Here is a 26,086-nt window from a genome sequence, read left to right on the forward strand (position 1 = left end):
CAGCTTTGCTCTAATACGTATCTATGCTCAGCTTTGGGCATGGCAGTCAGCTAAATAATTGCAGACCTTGTTTACACATTGTTCTGTTCATGTGACTGCCTGGATCCAGGGCTTTTATTCCTGAAAATAAAGGAACCACTCCACCCTCACTGTGGTGTCTGCCGCCGAGGTGCATGTCTGCCTGTGCAAGAGCTGTGCAGTGTGGCGGCTGCTGCTGCTGCTGCTGCGTGGAGAGGGGGTCTCGGCAAGGCTGGCTTTGGGGAAGCTCCGCTGGGGCAATGGAGCAGGTCTGCACTCTCCAGCAGCCTGTGTGGTCAGAGAAGTCAGCCTGGTTGTGGAAACATGCTCCTACTTGTCCAGCAGAAAACCCCAGCAGGAAGCAGGGAAAAGGAGGCAGCCTCCTCCAGAGTATCGCTTTCCACATCCCACACTTTTTCAACTCTGACCCAAAGATGGGTCAATGCTGACACAACAGCAAGACAGAAAAGCCAGTTCAATGTTACACCAGAAATCCTTCCTTTGGCCCCTGCTTATGCATGCTTACAACTTGCAGAGGATCAGCTTTTTGTCTGTGCACCACTTTAATGGCAATTAAACAATTTTTTTAAAGAGTTTAAGCAGAATGTAAATTGCGAATAGACTTTTAATGGCCACCTGAAGAAAGTAAATCTCACTTTTAAAACATAATTCTCTATTTTCTTATAAGCCTCACAGCCTCAGCTTTAAAATACTACTCATTTTCCTGCTTATGCTCAAGCTGTATAGAATAGGACACAGAGAGCATTGGCCAGAACTGCAAAGAAATCTTTTTTCTAATGCTCCTGCCAGCAGGGATCTTCTCGCGTGCCTGTCAGCATGCAAGCACTGTCATGTCATACTTCTGTATGTGCCATTCTCACTCTAAGGATAATGAGCAGGGAGAGAAAAAAGACTAAACAGTGCTGGAGAGTTGGAAAGCAAAGCTGCAGTTTCCAGGATGACATGCTACTCTAGAAACCTGAAAGACTTTTTGATAACAAGGACATGGGGGTATATTAGGAAATCTGGGAGTGAGAGATCATATGAGGATACAGCCTGCACTCCTACAGCTAACTTTGGTTTACTGTAAACCAAGCAGCAGATGAATCCATAGATATGCAGCAGCAGAGAGCAAAATGCAGTTACCTGTCACAAAGGAAGAACATTAGAATCTGTGATTTTGCTATGGTTTTGTTCTCCCCTACAGATATGTTCTTCACTGAGCTGGGCACATTGCATTTTACTGTCAGTAAAGTGTGTTGTAAGTTTAGCAGTTTGCCCTGTTCATGAATTGGACTTACCTTCTTGCAACATCTTAGTAATTCAGAAGTATTTAGTTCATGTGACCAAGCCTTAGCCTTTCACGGATTATTTACATCAACTATTTACTATACCCAAGAGTCACCTCAAACGCGTGGGATGTCTTTGTTCTGTGGTTACATGACTGGTAATTTTTAAAGAAGAGAAACACAGCCATCGAAAAGAACACAACACCTGACCAAGGAGTCACGGACTCAGGGAAAGCAGTGCAAGACACATATCTGTCTGGCTGACATTTGAGAACTACAGATACTTTTGTGAACTATGTCACAATACTTACAGATGAATAATATGTCCATGAGTTCATTTAAAAAAATATTTACAAATCACTTTTTGTGATTTAGCCAGTTCTACCACAGCTGGGTATGTCTTGCTGCTGAAAAAGTGAATACTCTGAGCTCATTTGTCACCAATTACCTATAAATAAGTGCAGATCAGTACGATTGAGTCTAGTGAGCCAAAGAAGAACTGCTGTAATGGACCAGTATGGTTCAAGAAGGCAATGTGTGTTTTCCCAGAGAAGGCAATATAAGGAGCAGCTTTTTGAACACATCTTGGGAACACCCAGTCTGCTGCATGTAACATGAACTTCACTGCACCGTCTGGGACCAGCAGCATCCATGAAAATTTAGAAGCATATAAGAGTAAGACATGCTTTTCTGCATTGTGCAATAGGGGAAAGAGAAAGAAAGATGGAGTCAGGGCATTGCCAAAACTCTGTGTCTCCATTTGCAGGGGCTCTGCCAAGTAAAGTGGGTCCTGGAGCCAGACCAGCATTGGCAGGAGCCAGCACCAGGGGACAATGGCAAGACCTGACCAAAACATTTTTCGGGTGAATATGGGTTTCATGTGAGGCCAAGACATCTTTAATAAGGTGGGAATGTTGAGGGCACAAACGGCTTTTAACGGCTTTTGCGCGTGCAGTCCCATGCATTGGCTGCAGCGGGAGGCAGGGGTGGGGTGGAGTGCTCTCCATGCATCTGCAGACCAGGCACTGACAGCTCCTCACCAGCAACACTCTCCAGTCACGCAGCAAGTGAGAGTGGAGTATCCCAAGGGAAGCATAGCCTTCATGGGTACACACCTGAAATTATCTTTTTAAGTGCTTGGCCAGCTACTTCTATCATCAGGCTCACCTTAAAATACTTAGGGGCATTGCGGGCTGATTTGTGTTTCCCTGGCCTTAAATCTGTCCTTAAGAGGCATCTAGGAACTAAGATGTGAAAGGGTGAGTTAACTCATGGCAGCCCCAGGAGTCAGTAAAGGAGGATGTGATTAACGACGCTTTCCTCCTCCGTCCATTCTAAGTGGCGATCAGGCAGCTTACTCTCACTTGAAGATCAAGGCCCAGAAATAAGCACAGCCTGAGAGCACCCCTAGAATAGGAAAGAATCAAAAGACATTTTAGGTTGGAAAAGGTGGCTGGAAGCCATCCAGTACACCCTGCTGCTCAAAACAGGGCTAACGAACTCCAAAGTGAGACCAGGACCGTTTTCTGTCAAGCTTTGAGTATCTCCAGGGATAGGGATGCCCAGCCTGCCCCAGTGTTCGACCCACTCAGGGAAAAACCATTTTTCTTTATATCTTGTTCCAATTCTCCTTGCTGAAATTTGCAGCAGTTTGACTCTCATCCTCTTGCTGTGCAAGGTCCAGCAGAGCTTAACTCCCATCTTTACTACAGCCACCCGTTAGGGAGTTGACGACAGCAATAGATCAAGTACTCCAGCCCCCTCAACGCCTGGACTCACTCCAAGTTATCGGTATCTTTCATGCGCCAGATGCAGGACTCCAGCTGCAGCCTCACCAGTGCTGAGGAGAGAGAAAAAGATCACATACCTTGATGCAGAACAGGGCACATTTTGCTTGCTGGCCGGCATGCTCAACGTGCTGGCTACCAGGATCCTTGCTACCTTTTCTGCACAGACACTGCTTTCGCCAGGTGGCCCCCTGCCCATACTATTGACGGGGTTATCCCATCCTAAATGGCAGATTTTACTTTTATTGCCATCAGGGGGTTCCCGTTAGCTCCAGCTTGCTGAGGGGGCCCTGAGTGACAGCACTGCCCTCTTAGGTGAAGACCACACCTCCTCAGTCCATCCTCAGACTCAGACAGGATGCTCTCATCCAGGCATCCCGTGCATTGCCAAGACTGGGACAAACGGCCAAATCCTTTGATGGTGGAAATCAGACCAGCTATGCTTACCCATTGGCTTCATGTGTCACTTCAACACATAGTAACTGTGGCCCAGCCCCTTCTTCGAAGGCAAAGGAGAGGGGAGTTTTTGCACAATAAAGTTACTTTTCTCGATTACAAGAAATGCTTTATGGAGTCTTTTCCTAAACATGGCAGGGGGTTTCCCAAGTAAATGCTTTCAGATCCGTTTCTGGTAAGTTCACAACGCTTTCAACTTTTGTTGTTAGCGGTTTTATTATTTATGCATTTTTACTAGTAAACAACTCCTAGAAAATATTTGTTGTCAGTTTTATAAATCTACTTCATACTCTCTGAGGATTTTCACTACATGCAGAATTAAAATCTTCCATTAAAAGTTCTCCCAAGTAAAATGCAAATTAATTTTTCACTGTTCTTCTTTCCTTTGAGACACAGCATCCCAAGAGCAGAAGTGGTTTTCTGTTGGCTGATTCCTTTGTGTTGCACAGTTAGTTTTATCATCTCTCATTTTTCAGCAATTAGTTTCTCTTTAGCTGTGCCGTCATTATTCCAATTTATTTTTACAATGCAATTTTAAAGAAATGTTATAGATGCTGAAGTCTGCAATGTTAGGGATAGACGCCCTGGACCTAAATTTGGCTTTATTTCCAAGGTGAAGTGAACCCATAAATAAAATTAGTTTCTAACTACACCCAATAACTTTTTCCCCCCCACAAACTAGTTTAAAATCTTAAGATGTCATGCACCTCAACATGTCAAAAAACAGAACATGAAGAAGTTTTTTTCCTTATTTCTCCTTCCTTAAGAAGAAATACTGAATCAACTCCATCCTTAAAATAACTGCAGACCCACTACTCTTCTTTAAGGCAAAAGTTTTAATTCTTTTTCACAGAGTGTAGTTACTGAATGGTATCAGGCTCTGCAAGCACACTTTTGCTCTGAAACGCTGTCTCCTGTTTAGCTGGTGCAAGGCTTCAAACCCAGAGATGAAAAAATTAAAACAAGCTCCAGACCTTGATCTGCAGGCTATATCTACTAAGCAGCAAGTTTTGTAAGAAAGGTCATCTTGCCTTTGGTTTCAGCTTAGCTTAAAGAGAATATGGCCAGTGTTTTTGGCCCATGGAACTGCATTTCTGCAGCAAAGGTTGTGGTGACCCAGGCTGTTGTCGGAAAAACTCAGGAAGCCAAGTCAACCTGAGTGCAGAACCTCTCTTCATGGTATCTACTTTTTAGGCAAGCCATATACAAGTGTCACTCACTACAGTTCTCTTCCAAGGCACCAGGGAAATATATCATATCCAGACCTCCCGGGGTGGGTGGGGGGGTGGGATAAATACCAGCAGATATATTCTTAGGAAAACACAATGGTGGAATTAAAATTATCTACATTTTACTAAGTCTTGACAGGATGTTTCCACCTTGCCAGGTCCTGTAAAATGTTTGGAGAACAAAGTCCTTTCCGTGTCAGTAAAAATATCCCTCTCTACACAGCTAATAAGTAACACAAGGGCCAGATTCTGGGCAGCGGACAAATAATAATCTGCTCTGAGAGCCCTTCCAGCATTCCCCAATTTAAAGAGATCTAAACAAAGGAGCATAACCTCACAGCCAAATGCCTCACCCTGGCTGTCAGCTCCACTGGCTGCCCTTGGCGCCTGCCGCAGCCTGCTCTCGTTCTCAGCCCTTGGACCTTGTGCTGCAGGCAGCGCACAGAGCAGGTCTGCATGAAACTTTTCTTTTGTGAAGAGTAAACAACCCCTAAGTTTGTAGATACATAGCTTCCTAAACTCAATGATTGTTCTATCTTGCATGGGTCACACCTATTAAAGAGCTTGCTCAAAGAAAATTGTGAACAGCAATCACATACACAGTGGTTACGTTTCAGTTTTATGTCTCTTCCCTGTTTCATTTTTAATTTTGGCTGCATTACTACCATGCCAGCAAGACATGCCTTTGACTTTTTCAGCCTGCATGACTGTGTGTGTGGGTGAGTGTGCATAGCCGGAGCGACAACCCACATGCTTATAAGATAGATACACTTGTTGGCTAATCATCCCTGCTGAGGAGAGAGGACAGCGGCTGAGGTAACTGTGTAGGAATGCAGAGTACCCAGCACTGGTGCCATGCTGAGTTTCAGTCCCCCGCACACGCTCAGAAAACTGTAAGAGCACACAGTGGAATCCTCATTAAGGTAGAAAGGGCAGACCATATGTCTTGGAAGAGCAGTACTCCTTTTCCTACAAAAAGGTCTGTACAGGTCCAGCTGTAGAATCAGAAAACCACTTCCCTGTTTCCTCTTTCACACACTGGGTGGAAAAATCAGGAGGTGCCAGTGAAGGTGGGTTTTCTTGTTCTGCTTTGTTTTTTGAAGGGAGCTGCACACAGTACTTCCATAACAGAATCTAATATTTCAATATTAAGACCTAGGTGTGGTCTCTAATTAAAAGTATGTAGCAAAAGTAAACACAGAAACAGTTTCTAGGAGGAGTATAAGCTAAGTAAAGCTGAAGACAACTAAACCTTAAGGTAACATACTGTGAGAATTTTTATCCTATCCAATAAACAGGGACACATCTTGGCTACACCGTGCCCACACCTTGCAAAAGGGTATCCAGCTAAGCATCGGTATTGGGTGTTTCAGATCCTTCGGTGACATGGACTACACTGGCATGATGCTTATAAAGCAGTCTGGATGTTGCAGTTCTCATTATCATACAAATAGCAGGGGAAGTCAAGGATGGGATAAATCTCTCAGGACTCCAAAGCATCTGTGCAGCCTCCCAAGGGAGGCAGTCGCAAGATACCAAATTTAGCTCGCATTTCATCCCATTGAATTGGACAGAGCTACCACCAAAGCAGTTTGTCCCAATGTTTACAGCTGCCTATTAAAGTTAAGCACAGCATCGCTCCTTTTTCAGCAGCAGCACACTCTCTGTGAATTACCTAAGGCTGGCAGTTTGCAAAACCACTTTCAGTGGCTGCTCTTTCTTTCTGAGTTTTCACTCTGCAACAATATCCTGCTACATAAGTAGCCCCATGATTCCTTCAGCTTCTGCAAAATTTAATATTTGTCCAGTGTCATTGCATGTTCCCAATAATGAGCAGTACCATATGCAGAGGAAAGGTTCCTCTAATCTGTGCTGGATTTTCTCCTCCTCTCAGGGGGATACAAAAGTCAGGGGGTTCAATGTCCAGACCTGTTCTGTTTATGCCTGAAAAATAGTGGTCAAGCAATGAAATGTCCCTGGAGGAAGGGCTAGTCTGTTTCTATTTGGAAGAATGTGCAACAACAAAAGACTCAAAGAAGGGTCAACTTAGAGTTAACTCTTGTGTAGTTTCATCCACATCTCTCATCAAGCCACATAGCGATGACAAACATGACTGGTGTCCAGGTACATGTAAAGTGATAGGGCCCAAAATAACCTTGCCTTGTTGTATGATTTGGGTGGTAGGAAAAAACCCTTCAGGTTTACACAGCTTTATTTGACGTAATTTTATTGGCTGTTGGCTCCTCAGCTTGGGACTCCTGAATACTCTGGGCTCTCTGCTAACTTACCAACACCTGGGCTCTATAAAATAATACTGTCTTAGTCAAAAAATTAAAGATGAAAGCATTTCTTGGGAACTAACAGAGATGGCATTTTGCTGCAGGTAACCCTTAATTTTGGTTTCAGACCCTGGCTGCCTTCCCACGTCTTTGCTCAGGTCCACAGGTTCAGTTCAGAATTCAGGCAACAAGTTGCAGACTTTGTCTTTAAAGTGTCCCCTGACCTCCATCATGTCACCATCAGAGGTCCTCATACTTGTCTGGATACAACAGTATTGTGACAGTTCACTAGGCAAAGTAGGCTGAGAGACAGCCTGGTTGGCCACCTTGCCAGAGTGACCTTTAGGTGGTGTAAAGCCTGCATCCTGGGGCTCCTCAGCCAGTCTAAGTTAGAACAAGCCTCCAGCCTACAAAATTAGATGACACTGGAAAGCATCTGGACTGGCATATCCCTGTGTTGGACATAACAGAGAGCACAGAGGAGCACTTTCACTGGAAGGGAAGGAAATTTTGCCACCTCATGAATCAACATCTCATGGTTTTGTTCGATTTTCAAACTGCAAGGAATTCATAGCCCTTCTCTGGACACACCCACAACCTGGTCATGGTGTACAGCTTCTCACAGAGAGCTCTCTCTGCCCAGTCATATCACAAGGTTTAGTGATGGAGTTGGCAGTGTTAGCTAACAGTTGGAATCGATGATCTTAAAGGTCTTTTCCAACCTAAATGATTCTATGATTCTATAAAAAAGCTCTCTCTAACCCACATGCAGAATTTCACTTCCAGTGTCTGTGAAGAGTTGCTGGTTATAATTTCTACTTTCATGGAAGATGTTCCTCCAAATAAAGTTAATTTGCCTCTTTTCCTGTATTTTAAGATGCAACAAGGTGTTCCTGCATTAACCAGACACCACCAAACCTTATTACTCATCTTTGGCAGTAATGAGGCTTTTATGTGTGCCTTTTTTGACTTCAGTGGCAAAAACAGGCATTAAATAATTATCAAAGCGCTAATATCAAATGCATACATCAAACTGCAATCATTTTTGCTTAGTAAGCAGTATAGCCCTCTCTGAGTTCTAAAATGTGACTTAATCAGAATAAAAGGCTTTCCTTCCAGACAAATTTAACAGTGAAGGCTTGCTCTCCCCTCATGGAAAAGGCATACTCACAGGCATGATCATTGCACCTTTGCAATGATATCTCTACCCTTAAAAGCAAACTGAGTATGTAGCTTCCCCTTCCATTTTTCTAATGAAGAGAGGATCCATGGAAGCAGACCACAGGGAGCTGAACAATCCCCTCTTGGACATGTTTATACAGTTCACCTCTAAACTTCTGGGAACTCTCAGTATTTCTGGGGTACAGTCCTGCTTCAGAGACCTTTTTGTTAAGCTTTTGACCTGCCTGTGCACTTACCATATACCTACTGCCAGTAACTGAATTTTAAGCATTTGGCCTCTAAGCAGACTATGTTGAAAATATATACTGGTGCTACAGTACTAGGTGCAGAAAGTCCCAGGACTGCAAGTTTCTTAAGAGTATCATAATAGATACTCTTAGACAAAGGAAGGATAGAGAAGGTACCCTTCTTTAGACATCTGCTCCTGGCTACTGACAGAAAAGATATTAGGTTGGATGGACCTTTGTTTTCAGCCTGTATGGTTACGTATCTTGGTAAACTTTGCCCAAAAATCAAGCTATATTGCTCACTGCCACATATGTGAATGCTGTAAAACATATTTCTGAATTATAATTTTTTTAATTATAATGTATTGCTACAACTGCTAGGAAGAAAACACAGATAACATCCAAATAAAACCACAAAAGTCAGTACTGACAAAAATATGTTATACTATCAAATCCATCCTGCCAATGTACAGTATACCCTATGACTTTTTTGTGATTTTTCCAACTTACTTTTAAAAATTTTCTTAATGCAGCACAGAAAAGTCTAGCATTGGTATATCTAACTAGTATCTTAGAAAAAAGAATAAATAAAAAGAACTGTTAACAAATAAAAATACACCCCAACCAACTGTAAGTAACTGGAAGGACAATGAATCTTTTAGGAATAGGTCACATATCAGAAATAACATTATCTTTTTTCTCTTTTTTTAATGATTTTTTACTATCAGCTTAAATACGAATAACAGAATCAATGAAGGTCTTCAGATAATAAAATCTTATGTTCTTCAACATTACTTGTGTTTTCTAAATATCTGCAGCCCATCTCTGGTACTTGGAAGCAGAAAGTTGGTAAAGAGACACTGCCTGCAAAAACGAGAAGGGCTGGCATTAGCACACTTTTAGCAGGGATGATTATTACAGGCAATTAGGCTACATAATTGCCCTAGGAGAGGAAATCATCTGCTGCTAAGAAACAAAGAAACCTTAGTTTCTAGTAGCAGCCTCTACCAGCTGATGTGCTATTGCTCTGAAAGGCTTTATACAAGTGTATTTGGTAACCTCAATTGTGGGCTATATTCAGTTTTCGTTTCAGTAAACAATATGGCCGTGGCAGATTAGAATATTACTGCGAAAGCCGAATCAGGTGGCTGCTTTCTTCTGCATTTACCAGAAAAAAAGAAATTTTATCTCCAGCTTGTAGAAGGAACTACAGCTTCTTAAGTTTTACCCTAGTCTTCTGATTTTCCCTGTAGCTTCAGAGAGTCTTGGGGAACCTGTCCATGTTATGCTTTCTAGCAGACAAATATTTGGCTCCGTGTAGATAAATCAGCTGGTTGATGGGGAGCTCTGTGAGGCTGGCTCAGGGAGGAAGCCCCTCCCCTGGGGCAGGAGAGGCGGTGGGCTGGGTGGCTTGGCCACCTTGGGATCACCGAGGGCTGAAACACCCTTGCCACCTCTTGGGCATCTCAGAGAGTGACATGTTTGCTACCCTGCTTTTATGTCAGCCCCTGCCAAAAATGCACTGCAGAAACTTAAAAAGGGTAACCAGGCGTATGGACAGGCCTCCGGGAAGCCTGGAATAGCTTGCTCCTGCATGGCAAAGTTGCACAGATACGTCTGCATCTGAGGGCTCTGCAGAGGCAGCCATGCAGGCTGGTGGCCTAAGGGGGAGAAATGCAGGTTTGGGAGGTGGGGAACCAGTTCTTGCAAAATGTCCTTAACCAGCCAAGGCTTGAGCAGTAACGTCAGCACTTCTGGGAGCAGAGCGTGTTCCAGCAACTTTTCCACAGGGTCCTCCTGGATCTGGCCTGCATGGGCTTATTATCATAATTAACACTGCAATTTGCTTTAAACGACATACCACAGTAAATTATTAGTAATTCCAGTGAAGGCACAGCTAGGCCCCTCAAATGTTTACCTCGTAAACAAAGCATCCTGTTAGCCTTCAGTTCCATGTGGATGATCACCTGTAACTTACGTGATACAGCAGGGCTGTTATAATGTCCACGAGCTCTGGAGCCTCGTTTCCTCTGGTTGTGTATCTTAACGGCTGACTGTGCACGCTCCCTGAGACCGTTTCTATAGCTGAAGCATTCAGAAATCTTTTCTCCAAAGAGGATTTTCTGGAGTCCATAATAAGGTAAAAGTACAAACGGCGGGTTTGGCATCAGCCAGGGCACTGAGTTGCTCTGATCTATCTGGTCACCTATTTTTACAGAACTTGTAGGGCTTAGTTATTTTCAAGAGCTCTGGTCCTGTGGTCAGCTGGTTCAAAAATTCAGTGTGGAGCTCCATACAAGGGATTCAGTGTTGCAATCATCTGTATAGGACACCTCCTCCTGCCACCAGATTCCAGTGACCACTTCCACACCTGATGCCTTCCACTCAGCGGTATATCTCTGGTTATGTTTCCTCAAAAGGCAGTTTCTACTGCTTCCACATTTAGGCTAGGTAAAGCACTACTTACCTCCTCTGGCAAACCAGGTACAGAGCAGCATGCACTTCTTATTGGCTAGGTATGGAATAATTAGGATGTCAAAACTATTTCATACCATTTCTTTTAAAAGCACTGTGCTGCATTGCCTTTAGCTGCTTTGCAAGACAAGCTCTTGCACAACTCATTCCCTTCTTGCTCGAATAAATTCAGTGCTACCTCATCAGCTCCTACACCTCAGATGCCAAGTCATGAGCCCTCAATACCAGTGAACTGACAATTACTGAGAAGCACAGCACGAGACAAATATTTCTTTGAAAATGCAGCCCAGACCCCGTGGAAGAAGTAGGGGCAGAGGAGGTACAAGAGTTCAGAAACCCCTTGCATAGTTTTCCAAGTGTTGCTGTTGTTTTTCCACTAAGTGACCTGCCCCATGGGAAGTGTGTAACGCAGCCAGACCCTCACAGCACAATATTAAGTTTGTTTGTTGGTTTGCTTTCTCTATTAAAAAAGCAAGCTTGCAGAAAGTGGCAAGCCAGGGAATTCCATTCTGCAGCAGCGTTCAAGTGGTAATTTATCTTCTGACAAAAGACGGAGCAGGGCACACAGAGACAAAATACAACCCTATTTATGTAAGTGTCAGATTTGAATCATTCTGCATCTCCTTCCTGTGTATGTATGCAGCAATGCTTAAGGGTGAGACGCTCTTTTGTGTACACACCACGAGAATACGTGTACTCTGTTCAGGTAAATGCATTTTGCCTCTTCTGGAAATATGTCTGAGTTATTTGATGAGTACAACTATCATGATTCATTGCTAACATTATTAATCTATTTATTTAATTTAGCCACTCAGCTCCTTTAGTGTTTCTCAGGACTTAGCTCTAAATTAGAGATTTTGTTTTTTCCCATTGCACATATCTTGAAGTGAAGAAAACCTTATAAAATTCAAAAGGTACCTTAGCATAGGGATAAAAACATGACATCCTTCCCAATTAAACAATATTTTCACATGTGTTGCAGGCCATGCAGAACAGCTATGTGCTTGAAATTTGTTTTAGATGTTGTAAAAGCAAACAAAGAGCAATTTTTAAAAAATTATTTAAATCAAGAAACCAGATTCTGGATTGGAAAATGCTTCTTTCTAGAGAGCCACGCAGTCTGCCTTTGCTTTAAATTACACTTGCTAGCCAGGTGGTTAGAGAGACCTGGAACAATTTTTGTCATCACTTTTAATAGGCAGAGAGCATGCTTCTATTACCCATGGCCCTGAAGCACAACCAAACACCTGTTTTTAAATTTGTGCAATTCACTCTGACTCGGTGAGGCAGTGACCTATGCAAAGCTGAGCCCAGCACCAGTGGGGGTGAGCGGTTCCCATCCCAGACAGCACAGGCTGTGCACAGTCCGTCCACCGTTTCTCTGCAGCACTCCAGGAGGGATAATGTCCCAATAGCACGCTCATCTAGTACAAACCATGCAGCGCTTGTTATTGCTTTCTTCTTCAGCAGTGTGTTTGAAGGACTTTACAGTGCTACAGAAACAGGGCTGTATGGAAGACAGAGAGAGAGAGAACATCTGTATCAGTGAAGAATACAACTGATCCTTTGGAAAAAGTGAAGTGCTTTACCACTCTTTTATTTTTAACTGAATCCAACTAGCTTGCACTTCATTGCTTACTTTCCACAAGGGTGCTTTCAACAGAATGAAACCACCTATAATGACAGTATGCATTTTCTTATGCGTTAACTCTTACATGCCAAAAAACAGCCTGCAGTAGGGAGTTTGCTTTGAACATAGGCAAACTTAAAGCACAGAACAAATGTACAACAGCAATAGTTATGGCACTGGTGTAAGATTTCATAGTCTCCCGTTCAGTAGCTTTCATCTCCTACTGTGCAAGAAGATGCATCACCTTGCGCTTATCTATATTAAAAAAATGTTTTGTGACATTGTAACAATTTAATCCAGTGATTCAGATCTCTGTGTAATATTTTCTCTTGAAGTACAGTCCTACTCACCCCTATGTCACCTGGAAATCATCTGCAACTATTGCGTACCACTGTACCTACGAAGAAGGTCTGGCTGCCTAGTGAGTGGCAACAGAGGAGGAGAGGTTCCACGCTGGAGACATCCCCTGCTTTGGCTGGCACATGACCCACACAGTGCCCCAGCTGTCCTGTGGGGTGGCACAGCAGTAGGGCAGGATCACCACGCACGGCGCAAGGAGCCACCTGCTCCTCAGGCACAAAGGCAATGGGCCAGGCAAAGCTGCCCAATGCTGCCACTTGGGCAGTGCTGGTCTACTACTACTACAAAAAAAAAATAGTAAACCACTTTGGCAACCACTTCTAGAAATAGTCCCATTCATCGTTCTTGCCTCAGAAACAATTATGTCCAGCAAGCTGCTGCCAAAGCAGATTTTTAACCCTGTTAATTCAAGAGCATGCAATTGTTTAAAACAAATTGGTATGTATATTACACTAAAATCTTTTCTTTTGTGAAAAGTAGGCCGACTTATTTCTCTTCTTTTATTGCCAAGGCTTGCCTATTTTTTCTTAATCAGCAAATAATTGTGCTGTATGTACCTCAAGTGTGGTCCCGTGAACTGAATGCCCAATAGCAGCTGGGAAGCATTAAGCAGTCTCCTGGAGTACATCTTCTGGCTTGCTTTCTTCCACAAGAAATGCTGTTTGCATGCTCCAACTCTGTTCTGCCATGTGAACCAAAGCAGGTTAGAAGGCGAAGATCCACAGATTCATTCCAGCCACTCAACCGATCCAAGCTAAAACGCTTATGCAGCTGTCCCCTACGGTACGCATTCTTAAGCAGAAGAGTAAAGCCTGAAGTCTGGTATGTAAGTTTATGGCCATACAGCTAAATAAGCTGATTGGTTGGAGAGTTTTGACTCTGAGTTCCCAGCTGAGCATATAGGTATCTGAAGGTACCTACTAGGTATCTAATTGAGGTGCCTTGTTTCTGGAAACCAGATTTGAAACTTCGGGCCTTAGTTACTTGTTTAAGCACTTAAATAGAAATTACTAAGCACCATGGCTTCCTACTGGCTTCACTAGGGTGTGAAAGCTAGGCTGCTGTAGCTTAGGTGCCCCAAAACAGGGAGGGATTAGGAAACAAACCTTAGATTCACTGCTCTGAAAATTCTTAACTTCATGGAGTTATGGAACAGTAAAAATGGCTTCTGATACTGAAATGCATCTTGGGTGTCCTTTGTTGAATTTTATCACTATTCTGCAATGGTTTATAACATGTGGGACTTTGTACATGGAGTTATAACAGCTCTTCTCAAAAAAGGGTGGCTTTTTTTCTCACCAGTTGTAGCACACAGGAAATGTTAAATCAGTCAGTAAACCTCTTGTTATATCTCTATAACTATCTCTTCAGTGCGGGGGGTGTGAGGGGGGGGTGGGGGGGGGGGGGGAAAGACCAAACAGTTGCACAATCTAGTTTTGAATGAGCAGTGTGCACTCATAGTATTCAAAGTCATGATTTCAAGGTAAAGTCAGCTCTACAGAGAGGATTAGACACACAGAAGAAAATAATTTTGTGTTCTTTCCAAGCATAAAAACCAGAAAATAAGCATGGCAAAATAATCATATCCCAGTGCAGTGGGAGATTGGAAGAGATATTATAGCCACTACTAAGTGTTACGTGTGGGATCTGATTATGCTTTTAAAGATACCAATAAGTTCAAGTTAATACTTCACATACACTCCAGTGTTCTGAATACTGTGTATAAGGATATCTCATTGCAGGACAATGAAGAATAATGGAAGTATTCATTCATTCAATATGAAATAATTACACACCAAGTATAAACTCAGCTTTTCCGATATCCTATCATTGCATGTTCAGACTTTACAAAAAGTGAGCAAATCATACCTGCCATGATGAAATGGATAAGGAGTGAGCAGGAATGAGAAGTTATTTTCATAAAAACCTGTAGAAAGAAAGACTCTGGTGAGGCATGTGTACTGTCTGTACAGCTCCATCCCCCCGCCAAACTTGTTTTCTGCCGCTGCTGCTTTACAATGAATGAAATCCAGCAGATGCATAGTCGTGAGTGCAGCTGCCCACAATGTGTGTCCCTGCAAGGAACACAACATTCACACATCCCTCTCCACACATCTCTCTTGCTCACACATGTGATGCCATTTGCTTCCACTAGGAATATACTGTCTGTATGCTTGCCATGGTTTAACCTGGGCACACACTGCTCTTTTCTCCTGATGACAGGGGACCTAAGAGCTGGAGTTAATAGATTTGTCGACATGAGCCAGGTCTCTCTTAGATGTCAGACAGCAGTACTATGGCATGTTTCTGCCACTAGCATTTTTGCAAAGGTTGTTTCTTTGCAGAACATATGTTAATTCAAACAGCCTCCACCTACAACTGAAACTCCACCAGTCTGCAGACCCCTAAGGCTGCAAAGAGGACATGTCAGTGCTCCTTCCTGGAGCATCCAGGGCTATAGACACTCTTTGAGCAGATTGTCTAGCACATGCACAGATTTTATGCAAACATTATTATGTGCCACATTTTGCCTGCCCCTTTCTAATTACTATTATTATTATCTTCTTCTTCCTTCCTGTATTTCCTACTCAACAGCACAGAGAAAACACTGTTTACAACAACTGTGTCCTGGGTGCCAGTATGCATATATATATTCTGATAAGATGATAAGGCAGTTAATTCAACATAGCATATACTAAAAAAATCAGGCATCTAAAGAGAAGATCACCTTCTATAACTACAAGAGACAAAGAAGTAAAGAGATGCGCATAAATGTTAACAGGAAGAAAACAGCATTAAGAGAAGGAAACAGTATACAAGAGGAAATTCCTGTCAGTCAGCACTGTTAGATGGTGAAATAGATACCCAGGCAGAGAAAGGTAAACCCATTGCTCTAAAAATTTTAAATGAAACTTTATACATCACTTCAAAAAAAAATATGGGCTTAGAAGTATAGACAGCACAACACATATTTCACTGATTATAATATTTAAATCCACTGTTTTGTTCACCTAGTGGCACACAAATGAAGGGCTGGGTGGAAAACAGACCTTCAGAAGCAGAGCTGGAAGCACCACTGCTCTGTGACTCCACTCCACGTCCAGCACCTCCTGCTGTGTCACTAGGCTGGCTCATGTCCTGGTGAGCCACCTTTATTATTAATAACTATAAACCTCAATCTCCTCTCCAGAGCCCCCTGATGTGGCCTACTGTGACTAAAGCCAGCCATCCTGTGAAGACCACGCAGCACCTCTGGGATGCAGGCACTGTGGCAGAGCTCCCAGCGGTCCTTAGCAGCCCTGCAAACCCACAGTGCCCCTGCCCTCGGCACTTCTGTTTCCTGGGAAGGCAAGGTATGCCAGGCACACTGCTGCCAGACACAAGATCCCCACCATCCAGATCCCCCAGATACCTGACAAAACACCCTGGACATCTGGTGAGCCAACCAGCCGTCCCCATCACAGTCAGCAATACCCAAGCCTACTGCCTATCTTTAACAACTGTATAGTTACTCCTCGCACAGTTACGTATTGGAGCATGCAAAGATGAAATCGACTTGTATCAGCAGATACCAGCTGCTGAATTTTTGCTACATTAAGTAGTGGTGATCACTACAGATATTTGCAGCAGCACTAACTTGCAAGTCACAGCTGCCTTTGGTTGCAACACCATATTAATAACACTTGCAGGCTAACTCAGTTTAATGCTGTTGGCGTTACAGTGGATCTGTGCTGAGCCAGAAGGGATTTCAGGCTTGTATGGGTCACTAAAATAAGAAATTATGTACCTCTCATGGGGCACAGCTTACAGCTTCATGAAACTAGCTGGGAGGTGAAGGCCAGATTCCCGTCTTCTAAGGGACTAGAGGTAACATCCTCACAACTGTATTTTGGTGTTGCCTCATTAATTTCATTGTTTGCTGCATAACATAATTCATCCATAAAAGCTGGAAAGTTAAACTTCCTACCAGGTACAACTATCTATGCCTACTGCCTCAGCCAACAAATCGGTCATATTTCTTACTATACTTTAATTGTATATGTAACTGTACACCTGCTTGAGAACTTCCTTCAGTCATCTCAGGCTTTTGTTTAAACTACTCAAGGCTGTAAAGTACTGCTTACACTTTACATGAAAGTTGATTTCAGGGCAGTTCACTTTAATCTGTTCTTGGATCTGAGTACTGATTAGTCCCCAAGCAAAGAACAGAAATATGTTTGTCAGCTGTAAAACCATTGAAAATGAAGAAACCTGCATTTGCTAAGGGAAAAAATATAAAAATGTAGAATAAAGCATCCAGGCTTGATACTTTCTATGTATCAAGGCCATTGCCTTAAAGGCAGTTCCTGTTATCACAGCTGCCAAAGCTGTTTATTCTCTTAGCTCCTCCATGTGACTTTTCTCAAATTCCTTGAGCAGACACCCATGGATGAGTGCAGGTTAAGCAGAAAAACAGGCTGCGCAGAAACTCGTCTGTCTGAAGTGCAGGAAGGAACACTTGCAGAGGTCCGAGGCCCCTGTAGCAAAAGCTTCAGCCTAAATTCTGGTTACGCTGCCATCCCACAACCTCCCATGACACAGTAACAAAGGCTGAGCAGCACTAGATACCTCCTGTACAAGGGAGCATATTCTAGGAATGCTGGGGCAGCATTTGAACTTCCTTTATCAGGAACAATGAAACTGAGAGCAAGCAGCTTCCCAGAAACCACAACTGTTCAAGATACCCAATGTAGAAATGACCACTTTTCAGCAAGTGGTACTGTCAATCACTGCAAGCCAGCGTAGAGGAAATGTAATTGTGATAACTGAGTATTTTTAGTGTCTATAGAGGAAGTGAGCAGTTTAGCTTTCTTGCTCTCTGGAGAAGGGATCATTCCTATGCCATTTTTATGTCAAGTCTTGGAGCACACATATAGATTGTGCACAGAAATGGAGTAATGTTTTCCCTTTTAACACAGGGCCAAATCAGCCTGCCCATATTAACTTCCCATGACAGGATCTCTAAAATAAAAAGAAAAAAAAAAAGGCCACACCATCCTCAAATTGTTTTGGACTTAATTTGGTGTTGTCATGCAATTAGGTTTTGCAAAATTGGCTTCTGGAGTGACAGCTTCTATTGTTGCAGCATATGGCAATCAGAGAGCAGCTTGTGGCAGATGTGATGTTTATTCATTATTAGCTAGTTTTAGATTTAATGATGTCATTCTAATCAAAGCAAATGTTAGATGTATTTGACATCTAAGGAGTTTTGCGGCCCCCCCATCATGTTTAAGCAGCTTCTGTCAAGTGGGAACACTGCAGCTCTGAATAAGACTTAGTAAGTCATATTTAAGAACTAATGATGCAATTTACTGGAGGTCCGTAGTCCAAAAACCTATGTTTCTAACATGTATTGTGTTCCTTCAGCAGACTACAAAGACCACCTATTACAATAAGTGAGCTCATTAAGCATGCAGCTCCTTAGTCTTGCAAGCTGTTGCGATAAGCAGCTGTTGCAAGAGGGTGAGAGGTTGAATTATCAACTTGGGCAGCACATCTCTTCATTCAGCTGGCCCAGGAGAGAAAGTATTTGAGCAATAGCTCCATTACCATGGAGTATACCTCTGACTACAGCACACGAGCAAAACATCAGTGGTATTTCAGTGACATGCTTCCCCACCCAGTAAGCAAGACACTCCCAGAAATTAATTGTCAAAAATTTATTTTGAAAGCTTCAATAGCAGCAAATGTTTCAATAAAAATTATTGCATTATTAAACCAGTTCTGCAGAGTGACCCAAGAGGGCTGTTGAAGTCTGTCTGCTTTGGAGTCTCTGTACCCATCTGGGTAACCAGTCTCTAGTAGTCCATTAAATATTATAGTTTTCTTCTGTGTTTTGTAGACAGCACCAACAGTTCCTAGTTACAGTACTCTGTCCAGTCCTTCTGGAAAGTTTTGGCCCACTTCCCCCAACTTTCTCCCTGCCTTCTGAAACAGCTCCACTTGACCAGGAAACTTGCAATGCTTCTTTCAGTTCCATGGTATGTCAGCCTCTCCATGGTTGCAGCCTACTGAGGCCCACCGGTGAGGCGAGCTGTTTTCCTCTTCCTCCTCCGTAAGAGCCCACTGCATGCCAGACTGAGTGACTTTAATCCAGTCTCTTGACCAGGCTAATCCATGGAATCAGCAGCTTGTTGCACACTTCGGTGAACCCACGCCACATTGAGAATGCAACAAAAGGTTTCAGCCTCCCCAATGCACTGGGTCACCATCACTCAGGCAGGGTGATAGTTGGCACCCAGTCATTGACATTTCGGCTCTCTTCACAAAACGAGTTCAGCTTTTCTAGCGCTGCGTCCTTCCAGCTGTTTTCATTCGGGTTCTGCCAGAAAGAAAAAAGTTGCACACCGTGAGTGCTGCCCACCAGCTGAGGTGATCACAATATTTACAGAAGCATTAGCTTAGGAAGCAAGGCATTTTCAGGTGGTTCCTGTCCTGACACAGACAAAGCAGGAAGCAGAGATGTTACCCTTGTGGGCAACAGAGGAAATCCACGGTTACGAGAAACACAGCCTACTACCACTACTCAGCTGACTTGCTGCACGATGCATGCCCAGCTCCCTCTCTTTGCCCAGAGGAGGATCTGACTGCCAGCGGGAGACAGGGCGCAGAGGAGAGCGTGCCGAGCACCCCTCGCCTCCGGCGGGGCACCCACCGTGATGAGGATGCAGTGGAGGTCCCGCGGCTCCCCCGACTCCTCGCTGGGCCCCACGATGGCCGCCAGCTTCCCCACGTCATTCACCCGCACGATGTCGATGTCATTCTCGCAGCAGAAGGCCTGGATCAGGGTGAAGTGGATCTGCAGGGCGATGTCACCCTCATCCTCCTCGTCCGCCGCCAGCACGCAGAAAGCCACGATGTCGGGGTCGCTGCAAAGAGGGGAGCGGCGCGATGAGCCCCGCGGCCGGACCCGAGCCCCCGGCACCCCTTCCCCGATGCGCCGGTCCCCCGTACTTACACATTCATCAGCTTGGCCGACTCGTAGACGCCGGCGGTGAGGCAGCCGCGCCGCTGCGCCGACACCAGCAGCTCACGGAGGGCTTTGCCTGCGCCCTGCATCCTGCGGGCCGGGAGAGGGCAGAGAGTCAGCGCGGCGCCGCCGCCACCACAGCCGCCGCCGCCACCCGCCCCAACGGCCGCCCCGCTTCCCTCGCACACCCGCACGTACCGGTCGTGGCCCGCAGGCACCGGCTCCTGCCCGTGGATCTCCTCCAGAGTCATGGCAGCGGGTCCCCTCAGCGCGGTGGCGGCCAGCAGAAGCTCCCTGCGACCGGTCCCCGCGCACTCCCCGAGCGCTCTGAGGCGCCCGCTCGCCGCGCGCCGTACTTATAGCCCCGGCGGCCGCGGCGCCGGCAGCTGGCGGCGCCTCCTGCGCTCCCATTGGCCGGCAGGGGAGAAGGGGGGGCATTATTATGCTAATCGGCGCGCGCCGGCGGAGGGAGGGGGGCGGAAAGGAGGATCGGGCGGCTCGTGCCCGGGGGCCACGTGGGGAAGGAGCGGGGAGGGGGTGGGGCGCAGGCACGCGCCGCCCCGCCCCGGCCGGCGCTGCCCGTGCTGCTGGGTCGCCCGCGGGCTCTTCGTGTCCCAGGCTCGGAACCGAAAATCCAAGTGGTGCGGGGCCGGGGAGGGGGTGGGGGTGGGGGAAGAAAGGTTTTATCGTTATGATGTCAGGAAATGCGGATGCCCCGCGCTGCTCCCGGGAGGGGACGGCCCTTGCAGCAGCCCGGGCTGGGGAGCAGCTCAGTGGAGAAGGCGCTGGGGCTGTGGTGGGCAGCGAGCTGGTCATGGCCAGCGGCGGCCTTGGCTGCAAGGAAGGCCCACCGTGTGCTGGGCTGCATGAAGAGGAGCACGGCCAGTCGGCTGAGGGGGGTGACAGTCCCCCTCTGCTCAGCACTCGTGGGACAACAGCTACGGAGTTTGTCCGGTTTGGGCACCCGCGGCAGAGGAAGCACATCAGTGAACTGGAGCAAGTGCAGATGAGGGCAGCGAGGTGTTGTCACTGCATCACTGTCCTACCCTGCAGGCTGAGGGACCAGGGCTGGTTCTGCCTGCAGAAGACACAGTTTGGGGGGCCCCAAGCAGCAGCCCCCCCACTCCTCCCCAAACCTGTAAGGCTGTCATTAGGCAGACAGGGCCAGGGTCTTCAGAGCAACGCCTAGTGGGGAGACGAGAGACAATGGGCATAAGCTGAATTGAGAGGCTCAGATGGGATGTAAGGAAAACCCTTCTCCCCCTGAGGACAGACAAGCAGCAGAGCAGGCTTGCCCAGGGAGGCTGTCCATCCTTGAAGGGCTGCAAGCCCACGCGGGACAAAGACCTGGCAGACCTGGTCTGAGCTCACTGGTGACCCTTCTGCAAGCAGGAGACCTCCCACAGGTCCCTTCTTGGCTGCATTGTCCTATGTTCTATCATTTTAATTTTTTTTTCCAGCAAATGGGGATTTTTTTTCAATTGAACTTTATTAAAAGTAGGTCTAATTTGGATAGTAACATGAGCTTGAGTGTATTCTTTAAAATTAATTGTGTGGGAAATGTGTATGATTGCTGAACTCAGATCTGAACCTCTTTGTCAGCAAACCAAGCAATAGTAAAACAAATTTTCCTACTGTGAATAAGTACAGTCTAAATATTGAAGGACAAATCACTTTCCAAGTCCTTTCAGTATCTGACATCTCAGCGTAGTCTGCCAGTTAGTACTTGTTCACCGAGTAACCGCTTCAGACCGGCACCAAGGCATTGCATAGTTGTGGAGAGACACCTTGAGGTAGACCCACGCCTGTGGCAAACCTGCACTGGACCGAGTCCAGCAGGTTGCAGAAAGAGACAGCTCTGTGACCTGTCACCCTCCAGTGTCATCGTCCCCTTTCAAATGTGTTTAAACCCAGACCCCGGGGATGTCCTTTCCAGTACCTCGCTGGGAGTCCTAGGTCAACCATGGCTCATCTGTGACTCTGTGTCTGCTCAGTAGCTTCAGCCTCTTTGAGCACCATTATCTCAGAAGCAGTCCTCAAAGTGATGCACTTCAAAGGCTTGCTGTGTTTCTGCTTCCAGTTGTTTCTAGTCAGTGTCCCAGGCATTGCTGCAGGTGACAGGCTTGGACCCTGCAGTAATCTCTTAGTGAGCTTCCATTTTAAACTGATGACAGCATCAGGGTCTGCCAGAAACGTCTGACTTCCCTGAGAACATGTCTGTGGTGATATCTAGAGAGCTCTCAGGACTGGGGAGACAATGCTTTCTTGTAACAACCAGTTCTCAAGCCTGATGATCTTTTTCACCCTACTAGCATGCAAAGGCATTCTTGACTTGTGAACCCACACCAGTGACCTGACACACTGAATTTCCTTGATCAGGGCATAAATTCTTAGCTTGTTTTCTTTAGAAAATAAGCAAGAAGTTTTCATGAAAATTATCCCCTGATCTGTTTTCATGAAATATCAATCATCTCCACTTGTTGGAATAAGTGTAGCGTACAAAGCATGTGCCATTCATTCTCAAATGGTAAAAATCCTCCATACGTCTGCCTTTTTTTTTTCTTTCTCTAAATATATAAATGGGGAGGAATGCAGAAGCATAGCTTGAGTCACAAAAGGCAGCTTTAGGTTTTCTCAAGAAATTGGGTTAGACACACTAAATGGTACATCTCTTAGAAGTATTGAATGGCCTATTTCTGATGTACTACAGTTTCAGTGCACAATGAAATAGCTGGAAAATCCAGGACTGACTCAGAGCTTTGAAAGATGCTGTCTTGGTTCCAGCTGGGATAGAGTTAATTTTCTTCCTACTAACTGGTATAGGACTGTGTTTTGGATTTAGTACAAGAACAATGTTGATAACACACTGATGTTTTAGCTGTTGCTAACTAGCACTTACACTAGTCAAGGACCCCTCAGCCTCCCATGCTCTTCTGGGTGCACAAGAAACCGGGAGGGGGCACAGCCAGGACAGCCGACCCAAATGGAGCAAAGGGATATTCCATACCACACAATGCCATGCTCAGTATATGAGTGTGGGGAGTTGCCCGGGGGGCAGCGATTGTAGCTTGTGGACTCACGGGGTGTCAGTGGGTGGTGAGTGCTTGCATCCCTTGTTTTTTACCTGGGTTTCAATTCTCTCAGTCTGACTTGATGTTTTCCTTTGCATTACATTACTACCACTATTATTGCTGTTGTTGTTATTATTATTATATTGATGTTGTTATTGTTAATTTTATTGTTAATTTTATTGTTATTATTATATTTTATTTTAATTATTAAAGTGTCCTTATCTCAAGCCAAGAGTTTTCTTATTTTGCACTTCTGATTCTCCCCCCATACCACCAGGGGGGAGCGAGCGAGCCGCCGTGTGGTGCTTAGCTCCCTGCCAGCTGCTGACTTCAATGAGTTTCCCATTACAGTCGAAATGTATCAAAATTAGTAGGTCAGAGTAACTCATATTGGATAACAGTGTATATGTAGTAGCGTAACCTATGTAAAAGTACCTAAATAATAAACGGATGTATTGAACCATATTAACACATTAATCCTTTCAGATGCAAGCTTCAAGTTTTGGAGTTAGGGCTTCTTGTCACCACACTTTTCAGTTTGCCCCAATATTCCTGGGTCTCCTCTCACAGGTGGTGCTGAAGGCCATGAAGCATTACCAGACACCTGATGCAACCACGGTATCAACACCAGGCCTCCAGTGTAGAAGAGGAGGTGCAGGAAGGAGAGCTGTGCCTGCCCCAGGCCCTGTCCCCATTTTGAAGGCATCCATTCCGCAGACGTGATACCAGTGACGTATAATAACAAACTGAAGTGGAGGCTGGGCTCCACCACTTGCTTTCTTGGTCTTTTCCTCACATGTTTTTAACACGTCCATGAAAGAAAAGAAAAAAATAAATAAATTATACAACCTTTTTGTTTTGCAGCATTCCTGGCCACGAACACCAGAGAAAGGGTGCTGGATGTTTCCACCTGAAAGTGGAAGTTACACCCTCCACTGCCACAGGACACTTGAGCACACTTAGGTGTACTTAAGTGGCTTCAAAATGCTTATGTGCCAAATACCAAATAAAATTCACTTCTGTAAATGCAGCTCAGTGTAATCTATGCATTTGATGGAAAACTGGTAGCCACCAGACCTCTGGTGGATCCACGGTTGAGTGCTTGAAGCCATCCTGTAGACCAGGATGGGATCATCACAAGGCAACAATAATCAAACAGGAACAAGTAGATTTTGCCATTATATCTGACAGCGGTGGTATAATCCCCGTGCCACTTACCCCTGCTTCCCATAGCATGAAAAGGCTCCCCTGCGAACCTAGGGTTTTTTTCCACTGGCACCTTTAGCACAAGGCCAAACGCGCCTCAGCCAAACTGAAGCTGCATTCACGGTAAAGCTCTGACCTCTGGTGGATATCTGAAATATTACTGCTATAGGCAATGAACAGCCTGTTGGTAAACGGTACTTTCATTCGGTTCCTGTTTTCATATCCTTAATGTCTTTAGTGAAGATTTAGGGGAAAAAAAAAAGACGATGGTGTTTCCTACATGAAGAAAACCCCTAAAACAGCCCCCTAATCTTATAAAAAGTCATATGCAGAGTAACAGGGAAATAATAATAACACATAATAATCACAACAGAGGCAAGTAATGTAGCAGAACATAACAGATAAAACTGCAGAGAGATTACACCTCTGTATAGCTGGTAATAAAAATGATTTTGTCATTTTGTGAGGAAAATTATAATAATCTCCAGCTGAAGAGTAACAGACAGAAATCACTGTTTGGCCTAAGTGAGAGAAGACTCTAGCCTTTCACATCAGAAACGGCATGCAAGCAGTAGTAACAGCCAGCCCAGCCATAGGACTCACACATTGCCCCAACCTCTCTGTAGCTTTCCTGGCTCCTGCTGCATCCCTGGACTTCCTGTCAGAAAAACCCTTTTTACCAAGATATGCCAGTCCTTTCAGTCTAGATGGAGTACCCCAATCTCAAGCCTTCCCAAATCTGTCAGAAAGTGTCCTCATCCCATCTCCATCCAGCCCTCCACCTTTGCAGCCCTGTTGTTCCCACCCAGCAAGCTTCCTTGTCCAGATACGGCTTCTTGCAAAATAAAAAGCAACCCGAAATCCTCTCCACAAAACCCAGAAGTTTTAGAAAGCGGAGCTGTGGTCCCAGCTTCCTCTACAAATCCTCTGGCTATGATGAAGCTGGTTTTGTGTTTCCATCAGACCAACAGGTCACCCAGTCTTTGTATTTTTTCCTTCCACTGAGCCTGACAGAGATGCTGCTGATCCCCACACCTAGCAAACTGGACAGGTCCCTCTGTTCATGCACTTTGTTCTGTGGCACTTTCACCAAAGAAATGCCACCTGCCAAGACCAAACATACGTGGTCTATAGGCAGCAGGGGCATTTCACTTACTGAGAGAAGAGTGAAGTAAGACTTTTTGCGGCATCTTCTTTTTCTAAAAAAACAAACCTGCATATTACAAGTCTCAGCTGAAAATGATGCTGTGGGAATACAGGCAGTATTGATCTAAGTGTTTTACTGTTTTATTTAAAAAATCGAGTGTTCCCACAAATAAAACTGAAGTGCTATATGATGGCCAACACTTAATTGGCTGCATAGACCTAATTATTATGGAATGTAGTGCAGACAAGCACAAAGCCTTCATTTCTGTCATCTCTTCAGGTTTTTTGTTGAAAAGAGAAAAAGCACCTCTTCTGTTAATTTTGGTTTTTCAAGTTGTTGTACAGAACAATGGCATGCTGCATCAAGTAGTGGAAAGAATTTTTTCATAAGTGCTGCTGAATTCACAGTGCTAGCTCATTTTCCATCCAGCAGATCCTATTCTTAAAATAAAGGAAGAAAGCGGAAATGTTGATCTAATAATAGTGAAGCATCTTTCTAACAAAAGATTAATGTTTCTTTCTCTCCTGTTGTAAGAAAAGAAAGGATTGCTTTAGATGTTTTAAAGAGATGGCTATTTTTAGTCAACTCTTTATACAGGTGGGAGGTTGAAAGAGGTAATTTTGAAACCACATGCTTGGAGCAAGTAAGAGCCCTCATAGAAGAAGAGCCAAAGAAAGGGTACAAATACTGCACCCAACAACTCATACTGGAGCAACTCTGC

At 44.8% G+C, this 26,086-nt stretch overlaps 1 protein-coding gene across 1 annotated transcript; it reads right to left on the minus strand.

Moving 5' to 3' along the window:
- Positions 1 to 18,616: 18,616 nt before the first annotated feature.
- Positions 18,617 to 20,275, minus strand: GADD45G (growth arrest and DNA damage inducible gamma). The gene is made up of 4 exons (XM_075078883.1): positions 20,140 to 20,275; positions 19,930 to 20,031; positions 19,627 to 19,840; positions 18,617 to 19,293 (listed from the first exon to the last, which is right to left on the minus strand). The coding sequence occupies exons 1-4, from the start codon at positions 20,190 to 20,192 to the stop codon at positions 19,183 to 19,185; spliced, it is 480 nt and encodes a 159-aa protein (XP_074934984.1). The 5' UTR covers positions 20,193 to 20,275; the 3' UTR covers positions 18,617 to 19,182.
- Between the last annotated feature and the right edge of the window lie 5,811 nt (positions 20,276 to 26,086).

This window comes from Phalacrocorax aristotelis, chromosome Z, assembly GCF_949628215.1.
Source record: "Phalacrocorax aristotelis chromosome Z, bGulAri2.1, whole genome shotgun sequence".
Taxonomy (NCBI): Eukaryota; Metazoa; Chordata; class Aves; order Suliformes; family Phalacrocoracidae; genus Phalacrocorax; species Phalacrocorax aristotelis.

Bases quoted from the DNA above. Each gene is read 5' to 3' on its own strand.
- GADD45G (XM_075078883.1), bottom strand. From the start codon at position 20,192: ATGACTCTGGAGGAGATCCACGGGCAGGAGCCGGTGCCTGCGGGCCAC. The intron at 20,032-20,139 runs GTACGTGCGGGT...CCCGGCCCGCAG, and splicing joins GTGCCTGCGGGCCACGACCG to GATGCAGGGCGCAGGCAAAG. The intron at 19,841-19,929 runs GTAAGTACGGGG...CCCTCTTTGCAG, and splicing joins TCGGCCAAGCTGATGAATGT to CGACCCCGACATCGTGGCTT.